The following is a 19,004-nucleotide window of genomic DNA, read 5'->3' as shown; positions in this document are numbered from 1 at the left end:
GGATTATTTATGCGGCGGCTTATTTGACTTTATTAGAGTGAGTCTATGTTACTATGCATATTAGAATTTGGTGCTACGGCTCTATATTTGAGTTTTCAAATTTTAATGGTCGATCCGAATCGTTCATCTTGTTCTCCATATTAATATGTGTTTGGAGATCAAATTTTATATTTTTTGAAAAAAATTTACTATTTTTTTTTAGATTTATTGAAAATCAGTGTTTTTGGATGGTTCAGAATTTTCAAATCAAATGATTTTTTAAATATCTAAAAATAATAAAAAAATTTCAAAAAATATAAAATTTGGTCTCCAAACACATATTAATATGGAGAACAAGATGAACAGTTCGGATTGACCGTTAGAATTTGAAAACTCGAATATAGAGCCGTAGCACGGTAACAGCCCGTGATTATGCATTAGTACCATAGACTCGCTCACTTTATTATATATAAACAGTGGCCTGATACAATTTCTTCTTTGGGCCGGGCCGGTCTGAACGTGCATCTTTCCTTCCTTTCTTTTAAGAGCCCAAATATGTACTCTGTGATTATTCTGACATCCTCAGTTCTCAGCTAACCAGACAGTTACATGAAAAGAAAAATACACCCAAGAAATAAGAAGAGCAAAACAACTAGTGACAGTGTACGAATCGTCGTCTGTCTAACCATCATTTTCAAAAACTTATGTTGAATATATGCTTATGGCACTAATATGCTTCCAATCTCACGCGTATAGCAATTGGGATCAATTGGGATCTTTATCCTCCGTAGTCGTCGGTAGTAATGCATTGTTGTATGAATTCCATGGCATCGCATCTATAACAAAAATGTTTTTTTTTATTATGAATCTCAACAACCTCTTTATCGACATGTCTATCGCGTCTAGAGTAGTGGATTGATTAAATCCGTCTAGGGCAGCCCGTGCCCGGTCTTCGGCTCGACCCATTTTCTTGGACTAGGAGGAATGTTGATCGGGCGGCATCCTTTTGCCACTCCTTGCATTGGACTCGCGCACATCGATTTGTTTCCCAATTAGGATATTCTTTATGCCTTCTTTATCCATATGTCACAATCTATCAGTCTCAGATCTTGCCACCGATATGCCTTGCGAAGAGTCTTCATTAGAGTGCTCCATATCTTGTTCTTCCTTTTCACGGATTATTTCAAGCATGAAGTGCTGAAAAAGAACGAAGATGAGTTTTCAAACAAAATAAAAGAAAGAGAAAAAAAAATCTGAAATAAATCTCTAAAGTAAAAACTTAGTATTTAACTATACTCCCCGGCAACGGCGCCAAAAAGCTTGATGAGTATTTTGAAACTATAGAATTATGCTTTGATTATACTATTTTATGCCTTTAAATTTATTACCTTCAATACCCAAAGAAATGTTTGTTGCAAGCGCACAACCTATCGATGTAGTACTTAGGGTGTCGAACCACAAGGAGTACGTTTAAATACTATGCTTAAACTTTAATAATTAATTTCAGAAAATGAAATAAAGTAAATTGGGGGGGGGGGGTTTGTTCTAACAATTTCTAAGTTTTGGGTTCAATACCCGAGAGAGGGGAATTTAAAACAATTAAAGTAAATAAAGGAAATAAAGATTGGTTTGCTTTCAAATAAAGGAGATCTAGGGGTATTCGGTCTACAATTCCTTGTTAATTCTATCTATTCGGTATTTGTTTAAGTCCATGTATGATTTGATGAGATTTCTAACCTAATATGTCATTAAGTGTCACTTTCGTGAATTAATAACGTGTCTAAGTAATTCGAACTTCACGATTAGGTCATTCACCCTAGCTACCTAGACCATAAGCTCTTGTTAGTCTCTCATCTCCTCAAATATTGGTACTTCACAATTAAGTCCATCATACCAATACTCGATTCGATTTGAGATGTCCTAATTAGGGTTTGACTTCACGGTTAGGTCCTTCACCAAGTTCCTAACCTTAATTTCTGTAGTTCCGGCTTAGATTACGAATTGGTTAGATCCTAATTCAAACCTAAGGTATTTGCATTCATAATTTGGTACTATCCTATTGATCCTAGTCAATTTTGGTTCTTTCGAATCCAAAACGGGATAACTACAATTCAAGTACTAATTATATAATTAACACAAATGATAAATCACATAAATTAACATCAAATCCCATAAAACAATCATAACAAAAATAAATAACCGAGTAAGATACAATTAAACAAGTTCATGCATTGACCTAAACCCCTAGAGAGAGATCTACTCCCTCATGGAGAGATCCATTACAAAAATTGACAAAAATAAGAATAAATGAAATAAAGAAATGATTACACCCTTTATTGAATCAAGAACCTCAAACTTGCCGAAATCTTGCTTAGACCTTCTTCTCCTTCCTAGAAAAGCTTCTGGAACTCCAAGAATTACCGCAGATTTATCGCTATATTTTATGAAAATGAACATGCACTAAGGGAGAGAGAGATGAGAATGGATGTGTCCTTGAATGGGAAAATAACTCCTCAATTTATAGCCAAGGGTTATGCCCAATTAAGAGGCTAGGAAGTGGAGTTAGTGGGTGCTATATTTGGATTGTTTCCCAGATTGCCTTGTCCACATTTGGCTGTAAAAACGCGTCCATGATGCGCCAAAAATAGAAACTGTGTTGAAAATGTGTAATTTTGGCTTTCTGCGGGTCCAGTGTGTCCGCACTGGTGGTGAGTGCGGGTGGCCGACCCGCACTGAGTACTGAGTTTCCTTATTTAACTTTGAAGATCTCCTCAGTGCGTCCGCACTGAATATGAGTGCGGGTGGCTGACCCGCATTGAAGCATGTCATGTACAATTTCTGAAATCAGCTAAGTTATCAGTGAGACTGGGCTCATCCGCACTGGACGGTCAGTGCGTCTGCAGTAGGCTCGAGAAAAATTCCTAGGTCTGCTGAGAATCTAAAATTTGGCTAAGTGTTGAGTGCGTCCGCACTAGCTGTGAGTGCAGGTGGATGACCCGCACTAAGGACTATTTTCTTCCATTTTCGTCTTTTCCTGCGATTTAAAGCCAAACAACTGCAGTAATTTGATTCTAGGTGTAATCTATTTACTTTATACTCAAAATATATGATAATTGGAGTTATTTTATGATAAAAATCAGATCAAAATGTGTATATAAATTATGCTTATCAATGCTTCTATGTCCAATGCCAAGTGCTTCATGACTGCATCCTCGATAAATCTAGCAATTGATCATCCATCCTTGATGTAAATGTTGCATTTTATATAGTCATGAACCTGCACAATATCTCAAGACAAGAAAACTATAAAATTCAACAAATATATATTTTGCAAATCTAGTCAAGCAGACAAGTAGATTATGACACAATTCAATATCGGCCATTTCGACCTTCTTCTCCTCGATCATTATCGCTCCTCCGATTGTGAGCTCCCCCTGAAGATTTGCTCTCCTTCATTGGTCTTCTTTGCTGGTTAGGCTTGCCTTCGGGTCTAGACTTTGGTCTTCAATATGGTCGACCCTTTTTCCCGTTGCTAAATAACACTTCCTCTTCTTGCTTCAGCGTTACTCCTGCCATCTGCTTGACTAGAACTTCTTGGTTGGTAAGCATGTTCTCCAACTCCAATAATGTTGGCTGAGTTGACCATCCTAGGATCGCAGCCATAAAACTGCTATACTCCGGCTTCATGCCATTGATGATTATTCTCCTCATTCATTGCTCGTTGATCTTCTCTTTAGAGGTGATTTGAGCAATCTCGCTGCAAATGGACTTCACCTTCGTAAAACATTAGTTGATTGTCATACCACCTTGCGAGATTGTCATGAGCTTTTTTTCTATTAGTTGGAGGCAGGCACATTTTTCTTGGAGAAAGAGTTGCTAAGATGTCCCATGCGGCTTTCGGTGTTATTGCTTCTCTGATGTACTCAGGCAGATTTTCCTCAACCGACGTCCTGAGTACATACATGATACATCGCCTTTCCGGCCTTGATTCGCCATTTTCGCAGAGCCTCGTTCTCCGTGGACATAGTCTTCTTTACTTTGGTTTGGTTTTGATCATCATAAGTTTTTGGTTCTTCTATTGAGAAATCTGGCGGAGTCATCTGTAATCCGCCTACCACTTCCATAGGTCCTATCCTTGTAGGTAGGACTCTATGCAGGCCTTCCAATATATGTAGTTGTTGTTATTTAATTTCTTAAAACCACCAATCGTACCTGCGAAATCCATGGCTTCCATTTATTGCTCGATGCTCAATAAGCCTCCTACAAGTCTTAACCTTCTTCACATTCATGGACTGTACTTGGTCAGCAGCTTCTCTGACAAGGTGCCGACACACGACTATTCTGACTGGCAGAGTACTCGCAACACCGGCAAACTTCCGACTCCTATTCTCAACCCTTATTGTCGACTCCGGCGGAACTGACCCAACACCGACACTACTGACTATGATACTAGATTGTTGAGTATGAAGAGTGTCACTATATAAAACTTTCTCTTATTTATCACTCAAAAAAAATTTACAACTCTATTATCAATACTATAACTCTACTACTTATTATCTAACCTCCAATATTACACCATCTACTACTTATATTATCCTGAACCTCCAAACTACTACAACACTCTTCTTGATTTCTCTCATGCTCTCTTATTTGGATTGTTTTCTTGTTTGGATTGATCAAAATGAGAAGCAAGACACTCTATTTATAGTTGTTATAGAAACCTCTAGACTTCCATTAAAATATCTAAAATTCTAGAGGTTTCCTAACCCACTAGTAAATTCATTAACTTTCATGTACTAACTTGATTACTCTAGAACTTTTCTAACAATTCTAGTTATATATTTTGTGTTGGATTGGGTTTGACAGCGTTGTCATTCTCAATATGTGCAGTTACGCATTCAAAGATATAACTTAGTTTCCTCAAAAAAAAAAAAAAAACAAAGATATAACTTGGACAATTCTTACGTAAATATACAATTCAAATTGATTGATTGCTCCAGTACATAGAGAATTTATGCCGAAAGGCAACTTCCGAATTTTCTTTTAAAAGCGTGATCATGATGTGTTTCTCAGCATCAGAACACATGATGGACTCGCATTTTACTGACAGAGATGGATCGTTGATATCATCTAATAAGACCCATAAAATCTCGGGTCCTTTCAACTTTTATGGTTCTTCACATTTCCAAGTTTTCTATTTAGTTTTTCCAGGCTTTTTGGGCCTTATTTCAAAACTGGGCTTGTTGGAATATTGGGCTCTTACCCACTGGAACAAACTCTTTCTTTACCATTTATTGCATTAATCTATTCTCCAAATAACAATTGAGAAATATAAGTTCAAAAAATCTTTATCAATTTCCAACTTTCCTTCCTCCAAAGTCCAAACTGTACCGATGCAACTTGAATCTCAATTATAGGAACTAACATGTACAAATATCCTTGGAATAATCATCAACTTGTAGCTACAGTGAATACACAGGGAAAGCAATAATCATCCAACAATGAATTTAAATAAGCACAAGAGTTGAGAACAAAAAAACCAATACAGAAAAAAACAACAACAGGAATAGTGAAATAGGAATAGGGAACTAAATGGGTTTGTCGGAATCCAAACAAACACTGAAGCTACATAATTGGTTCCATGCCTTTGATCTTGTCATATAATATTAGGCAGTGCTCTTAGATTTGTCTCCACAAACTTTGACACCCCCTCTAATTTTAATCTTATTCTAATAACACATGCTTCCCCTTTGTTGGGCTTGCTTTTGTCTTCAGACCATTTGTTTAATCTGATTATTTCACATAGTAATCAACTTTTTTTTTTTTCACAAACAAGTGTGTTTGTTTGTGGATGTATATGTCGGTGTGGCCTCTTGCTTGTCTTTGTCCTTTTGAGACCATTTAACGCCACTATTATGTGCCCCTCTTAAAATTAAAATGTACCACACAAGAAAAGGAACAAAAGGGAAAGGAAGGAAAGATCAACCACAAATCCACAGTTAGTGGAGATCCGAAGCGTCCCTCTCGTTTGGAAAATGCACCTTTAATTAATGGTCGATGCAATTTCAAATAGGTTGGTCCCAATGAATATACAATTTATTTGTATCGGAACTTAATATGTTAAAATAAGTTTACATGTTTTGCTCCTTCCAGATATTTAAAAAATAAAAATAAATTACATCCTCCAAAGTACGCCCGTGACGTGTGTAGAGAAGATAAGAGAAGCGACCAGGACAGTGGAATCTTGCAAAGCAGAAGCAGGGATGAGGCCAATGCCAAATATTGCCAATGGCCATCCTTTTTTCCTTCCAAGTTAATACCCGCAGAGACGCAGAGTGAATCGAAAGCAACAACCATCAAAATAAATAAAAGGATTTGAGTCATTGGGTCATTGGGTGTACTTCAATTACTTCTTTAAGATAAAGGTTGCTTCGTTGCAGACTGAGACTGCCACCAGCCGCCTGTCCCCATGCTCTCATTAATTGATCATCAATACTTGTGCTAACAAGTAGATGCTTCATGCTTGCTCTCATTGTTAATTAATTGAAGATGTAATGTAAGGCATTGTACAGCAGGTAACTGTGAGCTAAGTACAGATGATTGATGTACGTAATTAAGGACAGGTAAAAATAATTGGTACATTTTTGTATATCATCACTGTTGAACAGTATGTAATTGAGGAAAGGCAAACATGTGATGTAATTAAGGACAAGCAAACATAATTGGTACAATTTTGTATATCCTATCTGTTTTATGCTTTTCACAGGGGCCGATGATATGCGTAATTAAGGACAAGCAAACATAACATAATTGGTGCAATTTTGTATATCCCATGATCCCATCTGTTGTATGCTTTGCTCACATCACATGGGCTGTTTGCCAAAGAGAGACTAATTAAGCTTCATTTCATTTTATTTTATTTTATTTAGTTTCTTCTGAACACCAATTTCTTAGCAAGGATTAAGAATTATTACTATATTTCTTTTGTCCAAAATCTTAATCATTGTCCGGATCTTAAGGAACTTCTACCCTTGAATTAAGGATCCTTAACGTCTATCTACGTATTAAGACAATTGAACATGAGCTTCTTAACACGGATTAAGATTTAATCCTACTTTATTTACCAAAAACCTACAAGTTTGGCTAAAAAAATGTAATGGTCGAGGATTCAAATACCTCCATTTTTTAATTCCTAATAAAATTGTTAGTTGTGATTTATATTATTTTCTCTGAATGCACATACTAAATTATCATTTTTTTATTTTGATTTTATATAAATCAATAAGTTAAAAAATAACTTGATCTAAGAATTCGAAACCATCCAGAAATCATGATTCTGTACCTATTTAAAGAAGTAAAAATAATCTAGTAAATTTAAATTTGAAATATATTTTTTATAAAAGTCATGTTTAGTGTTTCTGATTTACAGTTTAAACTTTATAAGAAAAAAAATATTGTAAATCGTTAGCAAGAATCGATTTGTAATTTGCATATTAGCATAATCTCACTCATAATATACATTACGTACATTAAGTAAAAAATAAGTAATACACATTATTTAATTGGGAATTTTAAAATAGGAAGTACGGAAAAAAAAAACACTTTAGACCTTATGTTGAATATTATATTTGTGACAGCTATGCGATAAGGTACATACGGAAAACCATATCACCACTTATCGAGATAAGATAGATAACAAATTTGAAGATGATATGCTGGTAATTTTGACTTTTGCACATATAGGCAATAGGATAGCTTCTTCTTTTACAAGCCGCCTATAAACATAGATCTTAGTTGGCACCTAATCTAATTGCACTTATTTCCTGGCAAGCATTCAAATACTAATTAATTAAAGTCACTTCAAGGGTTAATTAATTAAAGGAGAACCCTAGATATATATTATTGTGTTTGTTTAATGAAGTCGTCGATTTTTTATTTGATTTGACCTCCTAAATTTCTGATTTTTGTTTGATCATACTTTTTCAATTTTTAAATCAACCTAATTCATCTTATTAGAGTAATTAATACTTTAAACGTTCATAATTGTAACCTAGCCAATATTTTTTTTTTAAAATTGGCAGTAAGTGAGTTGCTTTGCTTTTCACTTTATAAAATGAGGCATTGTATTCAATGATCATAAAATAATATCATTGAATATAAACTATATTTTGGCTTAGAATTGAAGAATTTTATCAAACCAATTAATATTTCGTAGGTTTATTCCAAGGGGAATTAGTATGGAAGCCTGGATTTTTTTTGTAAATATCTTATCGGATTTCAACCCATTAACTAATTTGATACTCGATAAAAAAAATATTTTAACTTATATTTTTCAATGCCCGGACTTATTATTTCTGATCCTATAACTTATAATTAATATTATCAATCATAATTCAAAAAAATTATTTTGTTTTTAACACTAAATTTAACCCGAATTACAAGTCAAACATTCATAGGGGGCCAAAAAAATTTCCAAGAAGAGACAAAGTTGATCAGTACCAATAAATCACCACTAAAATTAATAGTAATTATAATATAAAATTTGATCTGTACTTACCTCTTTTCACATGGAGATCATGTTAATCGTTTCAGATTAATTTTTAAACTTTTAAAAAGAATATATTGATTCATACTACACACCAATATACACTTTGATAGTACTGTAGCCTCACTTCTGATATTATCCTTATATGTATGAAAATTGATTATTTTTACAAATATTCTCACAAATAATAACTGCCCTCAAAAACTCTTACCTTCGGAAAGGGCATAATTATAAACACAATCTGAAATTATTATTTAAAACGATGTCAACAGTAGACAAATGATAGGGATTACTCCATTGAAGGACTTGATTTTTTTTTTTTTTTTTAATAGAAGTGCACACCTCAAGCAATAAGGATCCTCATTTAATGCCAGCAAGTTGCAACACGGTTTTATTAATTGTGAAATGGATGGAACATGGAAGCTAGGAGGGGTATTAAATATTTTAACATAACAGTTTTAACTTCACACAGCACAAAAATCATATACAACAATGTATTGATTCCATAGTCCGTGCACTGCATCAAGCCAAAACTGCTCTGTTAAAATTTGTACCCCTCTTGCTTAGAAGTCTAAGCAAGGTAGAGTTTAAATAAGAAAAAATAGGGTTGACCTTGGGATTAACGGCTAGTTGGCTATATTCACTGTATCATAGATATATTTAATAATGTATTAATATTAATATATGAATATTTGAATTGTTTTTTAAGTATGGTGTCGAGAGCGGATCTCAAAGTCGTCGTCGCAAGAAACTCAGAAAAAGTGCCACCTTAATTTTATATGCGTGCAATAAAAAATATTATTAATGAACATAAAAAGATAAATATTTGGGCATGAAATTGGCGACTATTGTGTTGGGTGTTCCTATCTCTTTTCATATTGCTTTCCTAACTGGCATTTTGCTGAATTTTACACGTGTTTAATTGGTGTTGCCTCGCATGATAGCAATTAATTTTTTTTATCATTTGATCGATTTTGAACGATTCGGATTAGAAAATAAGAGACTCCTCCAGATAATCTGCTAGTTTTTTTTTTTATTTTACAAAAATCATGTTAGTTAATTCTGTCGATTTTTATTTTTGGGGAAAGAGGGTAAGAAATAGAAATCGGTAATTTCAAGTAGTTTCATAAGTCCTGAAAAATAATAATAATGAAAGTTGGTGTTTCCTATTCTGTGAGTACAAGTCCAGAGGCACAAATAGCCAAATTTGGTTGTCCTTTGAAGACGGTCATTCAAATTTCCTAGAAGTGTGTGAAGGGAAGAAATGGAAGTTTTGCTAGTCAAAGCTTTACTGGCAATTTATTAATTACTATTTTCTTTTCTTTTTTGCTTGATGGCTATTTAATTTATCCTCCTCTTGGCATCCTATGGTTATTTCGCTGTTTTGTAACTCCAATCTGAAGATAAAAATTGAGATATAAGGGAAGGGGAGCACTATTCTAAGTGCAAAAATTTTATTATTGAGAGCCGAGAGAATTTCTTTGATCAAATTTGCCGACATTTTTATTTTTATCCCATTAAAAAATTATTTTAATAATAATAACCAAAGTTTAGTAACAATTTTAAAAATTCTTCACAATATTTTCTAGATTACATAGAAGTGACTTTTGAACCGGAATCAATAACTCAAAATCTAAGCATTTTTATTTTTTTTCCAATAACACATACAAAAATATATTAATTTTTCTTACAGCCACGAAAAATCCGGCTTGAAAAATATTGATCCGAGTTATTTGTTACAGTCTTTCTAATAAATCAAATTATATTGTATTCCATCTATTTTCAAAGAAATATATCCAACATTTCTAATATTTCAATACAAAAAATAAAAACAAATTTCTGTTTAAAAAAAAATGAAATTAAAATTCCAGCCCGTGAAAAAATTCCACGGGTGGGGTATTTTTAAAATTGTTACTAAACTTTGGTTATTATTATTAAAATAATTTTTTAACGGGGTAAAAATAAAAATGTCGGTCAAATTTGTCCTTAATAAATTCTTCTTCCAATCCTTATTTTAAATAAAGTAACTATTAATAAAGGAAATATTTTAGACTTCACAATACACATCACAGTCTTGTATATTTATGGAATTCATAAATAAGTAATGCAATTATTTTGATTTTACCCACATGACCGTGATTAAATTATAAACTAATTAAGTAAGTTTATCTTCAAGATTAATATTAGCATTAAAATACAATAAACTAAGGGTGCAAAATTGCAGATAGATCGGTTAATATCCGTCTGTGTCTGGATATGTATTCGAACTTTTGTGGATTCAAATATTTGAATAAGAATAATTTGTATATGAGATACGAATGCGGGTGTATCTGTATTTTTATTTTAAATTTTCAGATATCTATTTGTGTATATTTGGTACTGATATAAATGATGATATGTATCCGTATTTTTTTTTATCATTTTGTTTTAGAATCATATATGTTTAGAGAGAAATATTTATTTTTGTAAGTATCTAATTAAAAATTTACTTGTGTTGGCTATTTTGTCATATCTTATAATAAGATAACAAGTTTAACATTGAAGAAAATATTATTTTGTCCATTTAATATCCGATATGTATTAATGTATGTTTAATATTCAATTTGTATTTGTATCTATTTAGTATCCAATACGTATCTGTATCTCTGTATTTGAAAAATAAAAAGCATATAGAAATATAATTTTTATCACTATCCAATCCGCATCAAATCCATTTGCACATGTACAATAAATTATATCCACAAAATAAAATTATCTATTGTAATTAACAAATAGAATACTTAGAGAATTATATAATGATTATGAACTTTTAAAGATTAGTCGATGACTCTTCAATTGAAAAGTTTCCAAAATGTAACATGTTATATATTTTTTCATTTTTTTTAATTGTACATATTGGAACTAATCAAATTCGACCATTTTTTTTTATTCAAATAATTTGCCTTGGATCAAATAGAGAGGAATTTGTTTTACCATTTTTTTTTTACTAATCTCAATTAATTACTTAGAAAGTTTCTTTGGTACTGTTCTAAATTTGAATCAATATAAATTTGTACATGAATTATTTGAACAAAAAAAAGCTTTATAGGCATTAATTTCCCTTCCATAAGTGATAATAGCAATTAATTAGAACCACAATAAGAAAGTACTTAATAAGAGGCAAAATTGTATTAAAAGTAAAAAAAATCTCTCAGCATTCAAAAGTATAATTCATGCTCTCAAAATAGCACTCCCCTTTTTTAATTCGGTTGAAATAACTTTTATTGTTATTTTTTTTTTCCTTAATAGACTTGGGTATTAATTGTGACATTATTAATTATGAAGATGAGAGAGAGAGAGAGAGCAAGGACAAAATCATTATTTAGAGAGAAAAAATTATCTCAACTCTTAAAATTTCAAATAATGTCCTTCGTATAGCACTCCCGACAATCCTTTTTATAAAAATTTTTATTAGACAACCACCTTCCATCTTATGATTATTATTATTTGCTTAAGACCATAAATTCAGGAGCTTTTTATTTCCGTATCCCACATTAGAAAAATAATAACAGTAATATTACAAAATTTAAATATTTTAACGATATCATGTCAGGTCTTCCAATACATGCATTGAACAACTTTTATTGAACACATGCGCCGCGTTGAAAATAATGTTGCAAATACTAAACAAGCGAGCAAATCTGAATATATGCATTCAGGGAGTTATTAAGACATGCTTTTATAATTTACATTTAATTAATTTACCTAGTACTTAAAGTGAAAAAAAGGGTTCGCCGAACTGCTTTCATTCACATGCATTCAATTTCCCGAAACGTTTTTGTTACAATCTTTTAGAAATAACAAATAAAATTAACATGAATTATGAAAAAATTTCAAATTTACTTGGGGGACAATAGCTGTGCACCCCGAAAAGTATGGATGTAGTCATTCGTTTCGCACCTAACTGGGAATAGGGCTGTCAAAAAAGCTCGCGGCTCGTGGCTCGCCTCTAGCTCGCTCGCTAACAGTTCGCTCGATAGTGGATCGAGCTGTTAACGAGCCAGCTCGGCTCAGGCTCGGGCCAAAATAAACGAGCTGAGCCAGGGGTCAGCTCGGACCGGGCCAGCTCGGCTCGTTAAGCTACGGTGAATTTAGGGTTTAGTCCCGTATAATTTTAAGTCCAGTCCCATTTTTAAAGGCGCAATTATGCAAAATTGATGTATTTTCGGTTTGGGAAGAAAGAATATGGCTTTAGTTGCTTGAAGATGTGCCTGCTGGACAATTTCTTAAATTTTTTGAATGAGATTTCTTATTTTTTTATTTTTGAATTTGTATAATAACTAGAGGTGCTACTTTTACCCGATTACCCGGATCCGACCCGGATCCGATTAATTTGGATAGGGTATGATTTAAAAAATATAACCGATTAAATTATGGGTATGGGTACAAAATTAATAATTTAATATCCGACCCGGATCCGAACCGGAACCGATACTGTAATGGATAGGATATGGGTATCATTTAATTATCCGACCCATAACCGGACCCGACCCGATACCCGTATAAATACCCGATAAAATATATATTAATAACTATGCATCAAGTTTTTGTGTTAGATAATATATTTCAGCTGAGCTATAATTTGATAAAACTTAACCAAATTTATGCTACTGTTTTACACTACCCTTTAATTACATTCTTAACTAGCCCTTTAATTACGCCCTTTAATTTTTGTTCTATATTATACACATGTGACACATGACACATGATTGTCAAATTTATTCTTCCATAACCAGCTTATTTTATACCTTTTTTCTTCTATTACATTCAATTCATAGATTTTTTTTGAATTATAGAAAAGGAAATCATCATCTCTAATATTTTACTTTCTAAAAATTATATCTCCTCCATCTTCCTGAATTCAATATTTTTTGTTACACCATGAGTACTCCAAACAACCAACAACCAACTAATAATTTTAAGTTATTATTTTTATATTGCTATGTAGCATGATATATTTTATTATTTATAAACATGATTAATAGTATAATTTTTATTTTGCAATAGTTTTTAATTTATATTGTAATGATTTATTATATGAGATGTTTAAGAAATTATAATTATATTTAAATGTAAATAATTTCTCGAATACTTTGGAGTTGTGACCTATACTCGCTCTGGATCCGGAACCGCCCCGTATCCGAACCGGACCCGATAATCCACAAACAAGTTACGGGTATCTATCTACCCGGAACCGAAAGACTGGACCCGAAATATCTACGGGTAGATAGGTATCCGGATCCGGACCCGACCCGATTTGAAACAAATAAGTATATGGATCGAAATTTGGACCCGAACACTTTTAGGATCCGGGTCCAAATATAATAGTACCCGGACCCGACCCGACCCGATAGCACCTCTAATAATAACAGCCCAATAAAGCCCAACGAGCCAGCTCGTCAGCTCGCGAGCTAGCTCGGGCTGGCTTGTCACAAGCTGAGCCAGAGGTTTTGGCTCGGGTGACCTAGGTCCAGCTCGCTTGGTCCAGGCTCGGGCCAAAATAAACGAGCTGAGCTGAGGCCCAGCTCGGCACGAGCCAGCTCGTTTACAGCCCTAACTGGGAATGGGATAGTCACTCAGATTATTTGATAGAAAAATTGAGTGTGCATCTAATAGTTGTGTTCCTGCTCCTCAGTGATAATATATAGCTATTATGTCCACCCCCAATATGAATTCTGTTTATTATTTTTAAAAATATGATAACTAAAAAAATTCGGTTCAATTTAATACACAATGTTATAAATGTTGAAAATACTTATTTTTTTAAGGGTTAGGAGATTGACAAAAAAAAAAAAAAAAATTCAACACAACAATTTAAAATTGTGTTCATTAATTAGCCGCCCAAGTAAAAATATAATGGTCCCCGCGTCTCTACTTCACGCTCTTTGTTTGTTGTCACGAATCTCTAAGTTGCGAGTATTTTTAATCATCTTTGGATTTTTATTGTTCATCATTTATAATGTCGCAAACGAGTATTTTACTCTATATTCTTTTATTATATTTTTTTCAAAGTTCAACATATTCTATAGGAGTATAGGACCGATTACTAAAGCCGAGTATCTTCCGAGGGTTTGGCTTGCAATTATGATAAATCGGCTTTTGTGCACTTTAATAAAAATTTTGCTTCATGCGTGGATTTGTCTCTATTACAGCCGTTTAGGTTTATTAAAAAAAAATTAAACAAATTCGCTCCGAATAAATATTTTAATAAACTGAACTAATTGATAGAACTGTAACTAGGTAAATTGTCGGTATCTGAGATGGATATCGTTTTTTTCTTCTTTGCATTAATGCCTTATGAACGTCACCTCTCTACAAAAAAAATGTGCTTTTAATTAGTATAAGAAACATCTAAATAAATATGTCAAAATTAACAGAAATAAAAATAAAATAAAAATACTATGCGTGTCATGATTTTTAAATGCTGATTATGCTACATAAAGAGCAACACTCATATGCGCCGCAAAGGTAAAGACGAAACGGATATAGCCGTTCAAACTCACCAATAATCGACAACTCTATTTTGTTTTTTCAAATAAAAACAATCCTTCCATTTAAATTTTTACTAATTGATGATTGAGTTAATTGACTCAGATAGCATGAGAATATGAGATGAGGCTGAGAGTCACATGGAGGATGAAATCGGACTTGATTCGGTCAAGCGTTCAAATCCAAAACAAGCGCTTATCGCTGCCAATAGATTAATGCGCAAATTGGAAAATGGGTTCCAGCTGAGTGCGTGGGGACGCATCTGGTGGGGCGAAGCAATTCCGTTAATCCAGGCGGCTTCCTTTCTTCCTTTCTGAAATCTGAATAGAGAGGGGATCGGTGAAAAGAGACTTTAGAGACGGATAGATATTAAATTGCACAGTTTGTCGTGTACCTGCAGCGGTACGTGAGGATGCGACAGTACCCGCTTTATTTTTATTTAATGCTATGCCTGTGCCTGTTTTAGACACCATTCCAAGTTTCCAACTTCTCCAGTACAGATTCTTTGTTAATATTATTCTATATAAAATCTGTCGCAAAGGATTTCTTTATTCATGCTGCCTCTGAGAGGGAACCACACTCAGTAATTTGCAAGATAATTTGATACAGTGATATGTAACAGAGGACTTTTTTTCAATTCCATCGTGCCTTTCGTTATCTTTAAAAATAGAAAATTTTAAAATATTAGATACAAAATCTGCTAGAGAAAGCAAGTAATAATGACAGTAGCGCCCCCAGAAAAAGGCCACAGCCGTGAGGCGAAGTTTTAGAGTTCGAAGTCAGAAAGAGAGAGAGAGAGAGAGAGAGATGGGGAAGGGATGGAGAAGGATGATGCTATTTGGGAGGGAAAAGCAGAGGGAAACCAAGGCGCTGTCGGAAAATGGCGGTGCGTCTGTTAGCCCTGCTCCAAGAAACAGAGACAGAGAGCCTCCCCTCAAACTCAGCCTCTTCTCTGCTTTCAGAACCTCTTATAACACTAGCAACACTACTCTCATTGCTACAAGTATCACCACCGGAGAATCCAGTTCGGGAACCAAACCACCTTCTCTCAAGTGCCGCACCGATAGTGCCATTAGCGGGGCAAAGTCGGAGACGAGAATCAAGACCAATGCGCGGCGCGGGAGTGAGAGTGAAAGGGAAAGAGGGGAGGTATTGCTGGAATGGGAGGCTTCGTCGTCGGCACGGAAATGGCGATCCCGCACTCCACCGCCACTGTCGAAGCTCAAGAAGAGCTTCTCTTCTCTCTTCCAGTCTCCTTCTAGCACCCCCTCCTCCCCCAAATCACCCTCCCCGTTTTCGTTTTTCAAATCCTCTCTTCTATCCACTCGGGTACGTACATTAAACCTTTTTCTATTATGTATTCAAAATTTGTATCATTTCATATACTCCACTTGAAAAGAAAGACAATTGAGTTTGAAAATAACAGAGCTGTTTGTGGGTTGTGAATGGCAGAGTAGATGTGAAAAATGTGGAGAAAACATGAAGAGGGTGCAAGGAACAAGAGATGGTGAAAGAGGATGCCCAGTTTGCTCTCCTCCAACCCCTGAATTTGGCAAACAGTTAATGCCTCGAGATGTACCGGCTCGAAAGCCAGCAGTGAACTACAAGGCCTATGATGATGATGAGCCGTTATCTCTTTCAAACAGAACAAGCGCTCATAGCCACAGTGGTACAAACCGAGGCAATACCACCCCCCCTGCCACATTCAATCCCATACCAGAGGCCGACGAGGAAGAATTTGACAGTAACAGTGACAGCAATGGTGACAATTATGAAGAGTCAGAAGGAGGTGGAAAGAATTGCGGCGGTGATCTTGTTGAACGCCACCAAAGACAGAGTATTGTCTCAGACACCTCCACATCAACTGGCCAGAGAAGTAATATTTCTATTAGTGTTATGCCGGAGGCAGCTCTGGTTTCCTCAGGAAGGAGGCACGTGAGCTATGTTGTTGCTGTCAAAGTGAAGGCCCCGCCTGTCAGGTCAGCATCAGAAGTAGCCAACCGGGCACCCATGGATCTGGTAGCTGTCCTTGAAGTCGGTCCAGAGATGACTGCTGACAAGCTCCAAACGCTGAAACAGACAATTCGGCCAATAATTTCATCCATGGGTCCGGTTGACCGACTTTCCATTGTGGCTTTTTCGGGCAGCACGACAAAAAGGCTCATGCCCCTTCGCCGAATGACAAAGCAGGGGCAAAGAACTGCACGGCAACTCGTGGACCGGCTGGTTGTTTGTTCAGCTGCACAACAAGGCCAGGTTACCATGGCATCATCCCCTAGTGATGTGCTAAAAAAGGCCAAAAGGGTGCTCGATGAGCGGCGAGAGTGTAACCCGGTGGCAACCATTATGCTTCTATCAGACAAACACCTCGAGCAGCGGCAAAGTAATAAGCACCAGAATCCACCAGAGCATGATACAACCAAATTTGTGCACCTAGAGTTCCCATCAGACTTAGGGGCAGGAACCCCAGAGGAAGAAGAGAAAGAAGATGCTCTGATGAAGTGTGTTAGCGGGCTCGTGAGTGTTGTAATGCGGGATGTGCATCTGCAATTCATCCTGCCGTCAGGTGAAGGAGAGGTCACTGCTGTATACTGTCACTCATTAAATGGATCTAGCACCTTTTCTGGAACAGGTGGTACCGGGTCATTGATTTCTTTGGGTGACCTGCATGCAGGACAGGAGGTAGAGTTGCTATTAGAGCTCAGAGTTCCACTAAACCAACGCCGCAGTTCCCTTTCCTTTTGCGTCAAGTGCACACATCGAGATCCGGTAACACTGGCAGTTTCGAGCGGAGTAGAACAACCTCCGCTTCTCTTGCCTCCCATACCAGTTCAAAACTCTTCTTTACGGTTGCGCAACCTTTTCGTCACCTTTCGTGCTGTAGTGGAGTCAAGACGGCTTGTGGGACTTAATGACTTTGCAACTGCTCTCCACCTGCTCTCCTCTGCTCGATTCCTACTGTTACAGTGTCCTCCATCTACAGCTCAAGATCTTGTCCCAAATATCGAGGCTGAATTGGTTGAGATCCAGCGGAGGCGAGGAGTCCAGAGCCACCAACAGCAGCTGACCCATAGGGGGCAGCGGGAGGTGTCAGCAGATGTTTCAGGGGGAGGCAGAGAGCCACTTACACCGACATCGGCTTGGCGTGCGGCCGAGCAGTTGGCAAAGGTTGCCATCATGAGAAAATCTCAGAATAGGGTTAGTGACCTTCATGGCTTTGAGAATGCACGGTTCTAGGCAAGCTGTAACTAGGAACAGGATTGCAGGATTGATTTTCTGACGGATGTTTATGTTCTCTAAATAGAATTAATTAAGAGGGGTTATATGTGGGCTTGTATACCAATAAAGTGATAACATCCTTTCTTTTCTGTTTTCTTAAATTTGTTTCGTTTTTCTTCCTCTTTTACTTACTATTATCAAAATGTAGACAAATGATCTTTTGAGATTGTAATGAAAATACGTTTTAATAAACAGATATTTGAGGTGCTAGAATTAACATGTTTTTTTATATCTTTCTTTTTCTGTGATTAGATGGTATTGGTGTTGGGTATATGGAAATGAAACATTCCACCTAAAAGCGGAGGGACAATAGTTTTGTCACCCACCTGATTGTGTTTGTTTACATGTAATTAAAACTGAAGGAAATCCTAGAAAAAGTGCACACGAGCCAAAAATGGAAAATTTTCACATTGGACGTTTCTCGATTGAGAATTTGAGATGCATTAGTCTTTATTGGTTATCAGAATTGCATCGAACATTCTAACCAATGGAGCCAGCATTTATTGGTCAAAAGTTGGTATTAGCTTGGTAGTTTTTAATTAAATTTCTTTACAATTTAAAGATGAAGGCAAAAAGATCAGCAAAACTAGAAATTGGGTGCCTAACTGAGCGCCTAAAAAAGACGACAATTATCTAGGGGCCTGTCTAAAATAGTAAAATCACATCTGTTTCA

At 35.4% G+C, this 19,004-nt stretch overlaps 1 protein-coding gene across 1 annotated transcript; it reads left to right on the top strand.

The window, feature by feature from the left end:
• The first annotated feature begins 15,550 nt into the window (after positions 1-15,550).
• LOC144547307 (E3 ubiquitin-protein ligase WAVH1-like) lies at positions 15,551-18,523 on the top strand. The gene is made up of 2 exons (XM_078295919.1): positions 15,551-16,381; positions 16,505-18,523. Exons 1-2 carry the CDS (start codon positions 15,860-15,862, stop codon positions 18,287-18,289), a joined length of 2,307 nt encoding a protein of 768 aa, XP_078152045.1. The 5' UTR covers positions 15,551-15,859; the 3' UTR covers positions 18,290-18,523.
• The last annotated feature ends 481 nt before the right edge of the window (positions 18,524-19,004 follow it).

This window comes from Carex rostrata, chromosome 31 (genome assembly GCF_964058835.1).
Source record: "Carex rostrata chromosome 31, lpCarRost1.2, whole genome shotgun sequence".
NCBI lineage: Eukaryota > Viridiplantae > Streptophyta > Magnoliopsida > Poales > Cyperaceae > Carex > Carex rostrata.
The sequence above is the reverse complement of the archived record's forward strand: the minus strand, read 5'-3'. Positions and strand labels throughout refer to the sequence as shown.

Excerpts from the sequence above, each read along its gene's own strand:
- LOC144547307 (XM_078295919.1), top strand. The coding sequence starts at position 15,860 with ATGGGGAAGGGATGGAGAAGGATGATGCTATTTGGGAGGGAAAAGCAG. Across the intron at positions 16,382-16,504 it reads CCTCTCTTCTATCCACTCGG|AGTAGATGTGAAAAATGTGG; the intron begins GTACGTACATTA and ends TGTGAATGGCAG.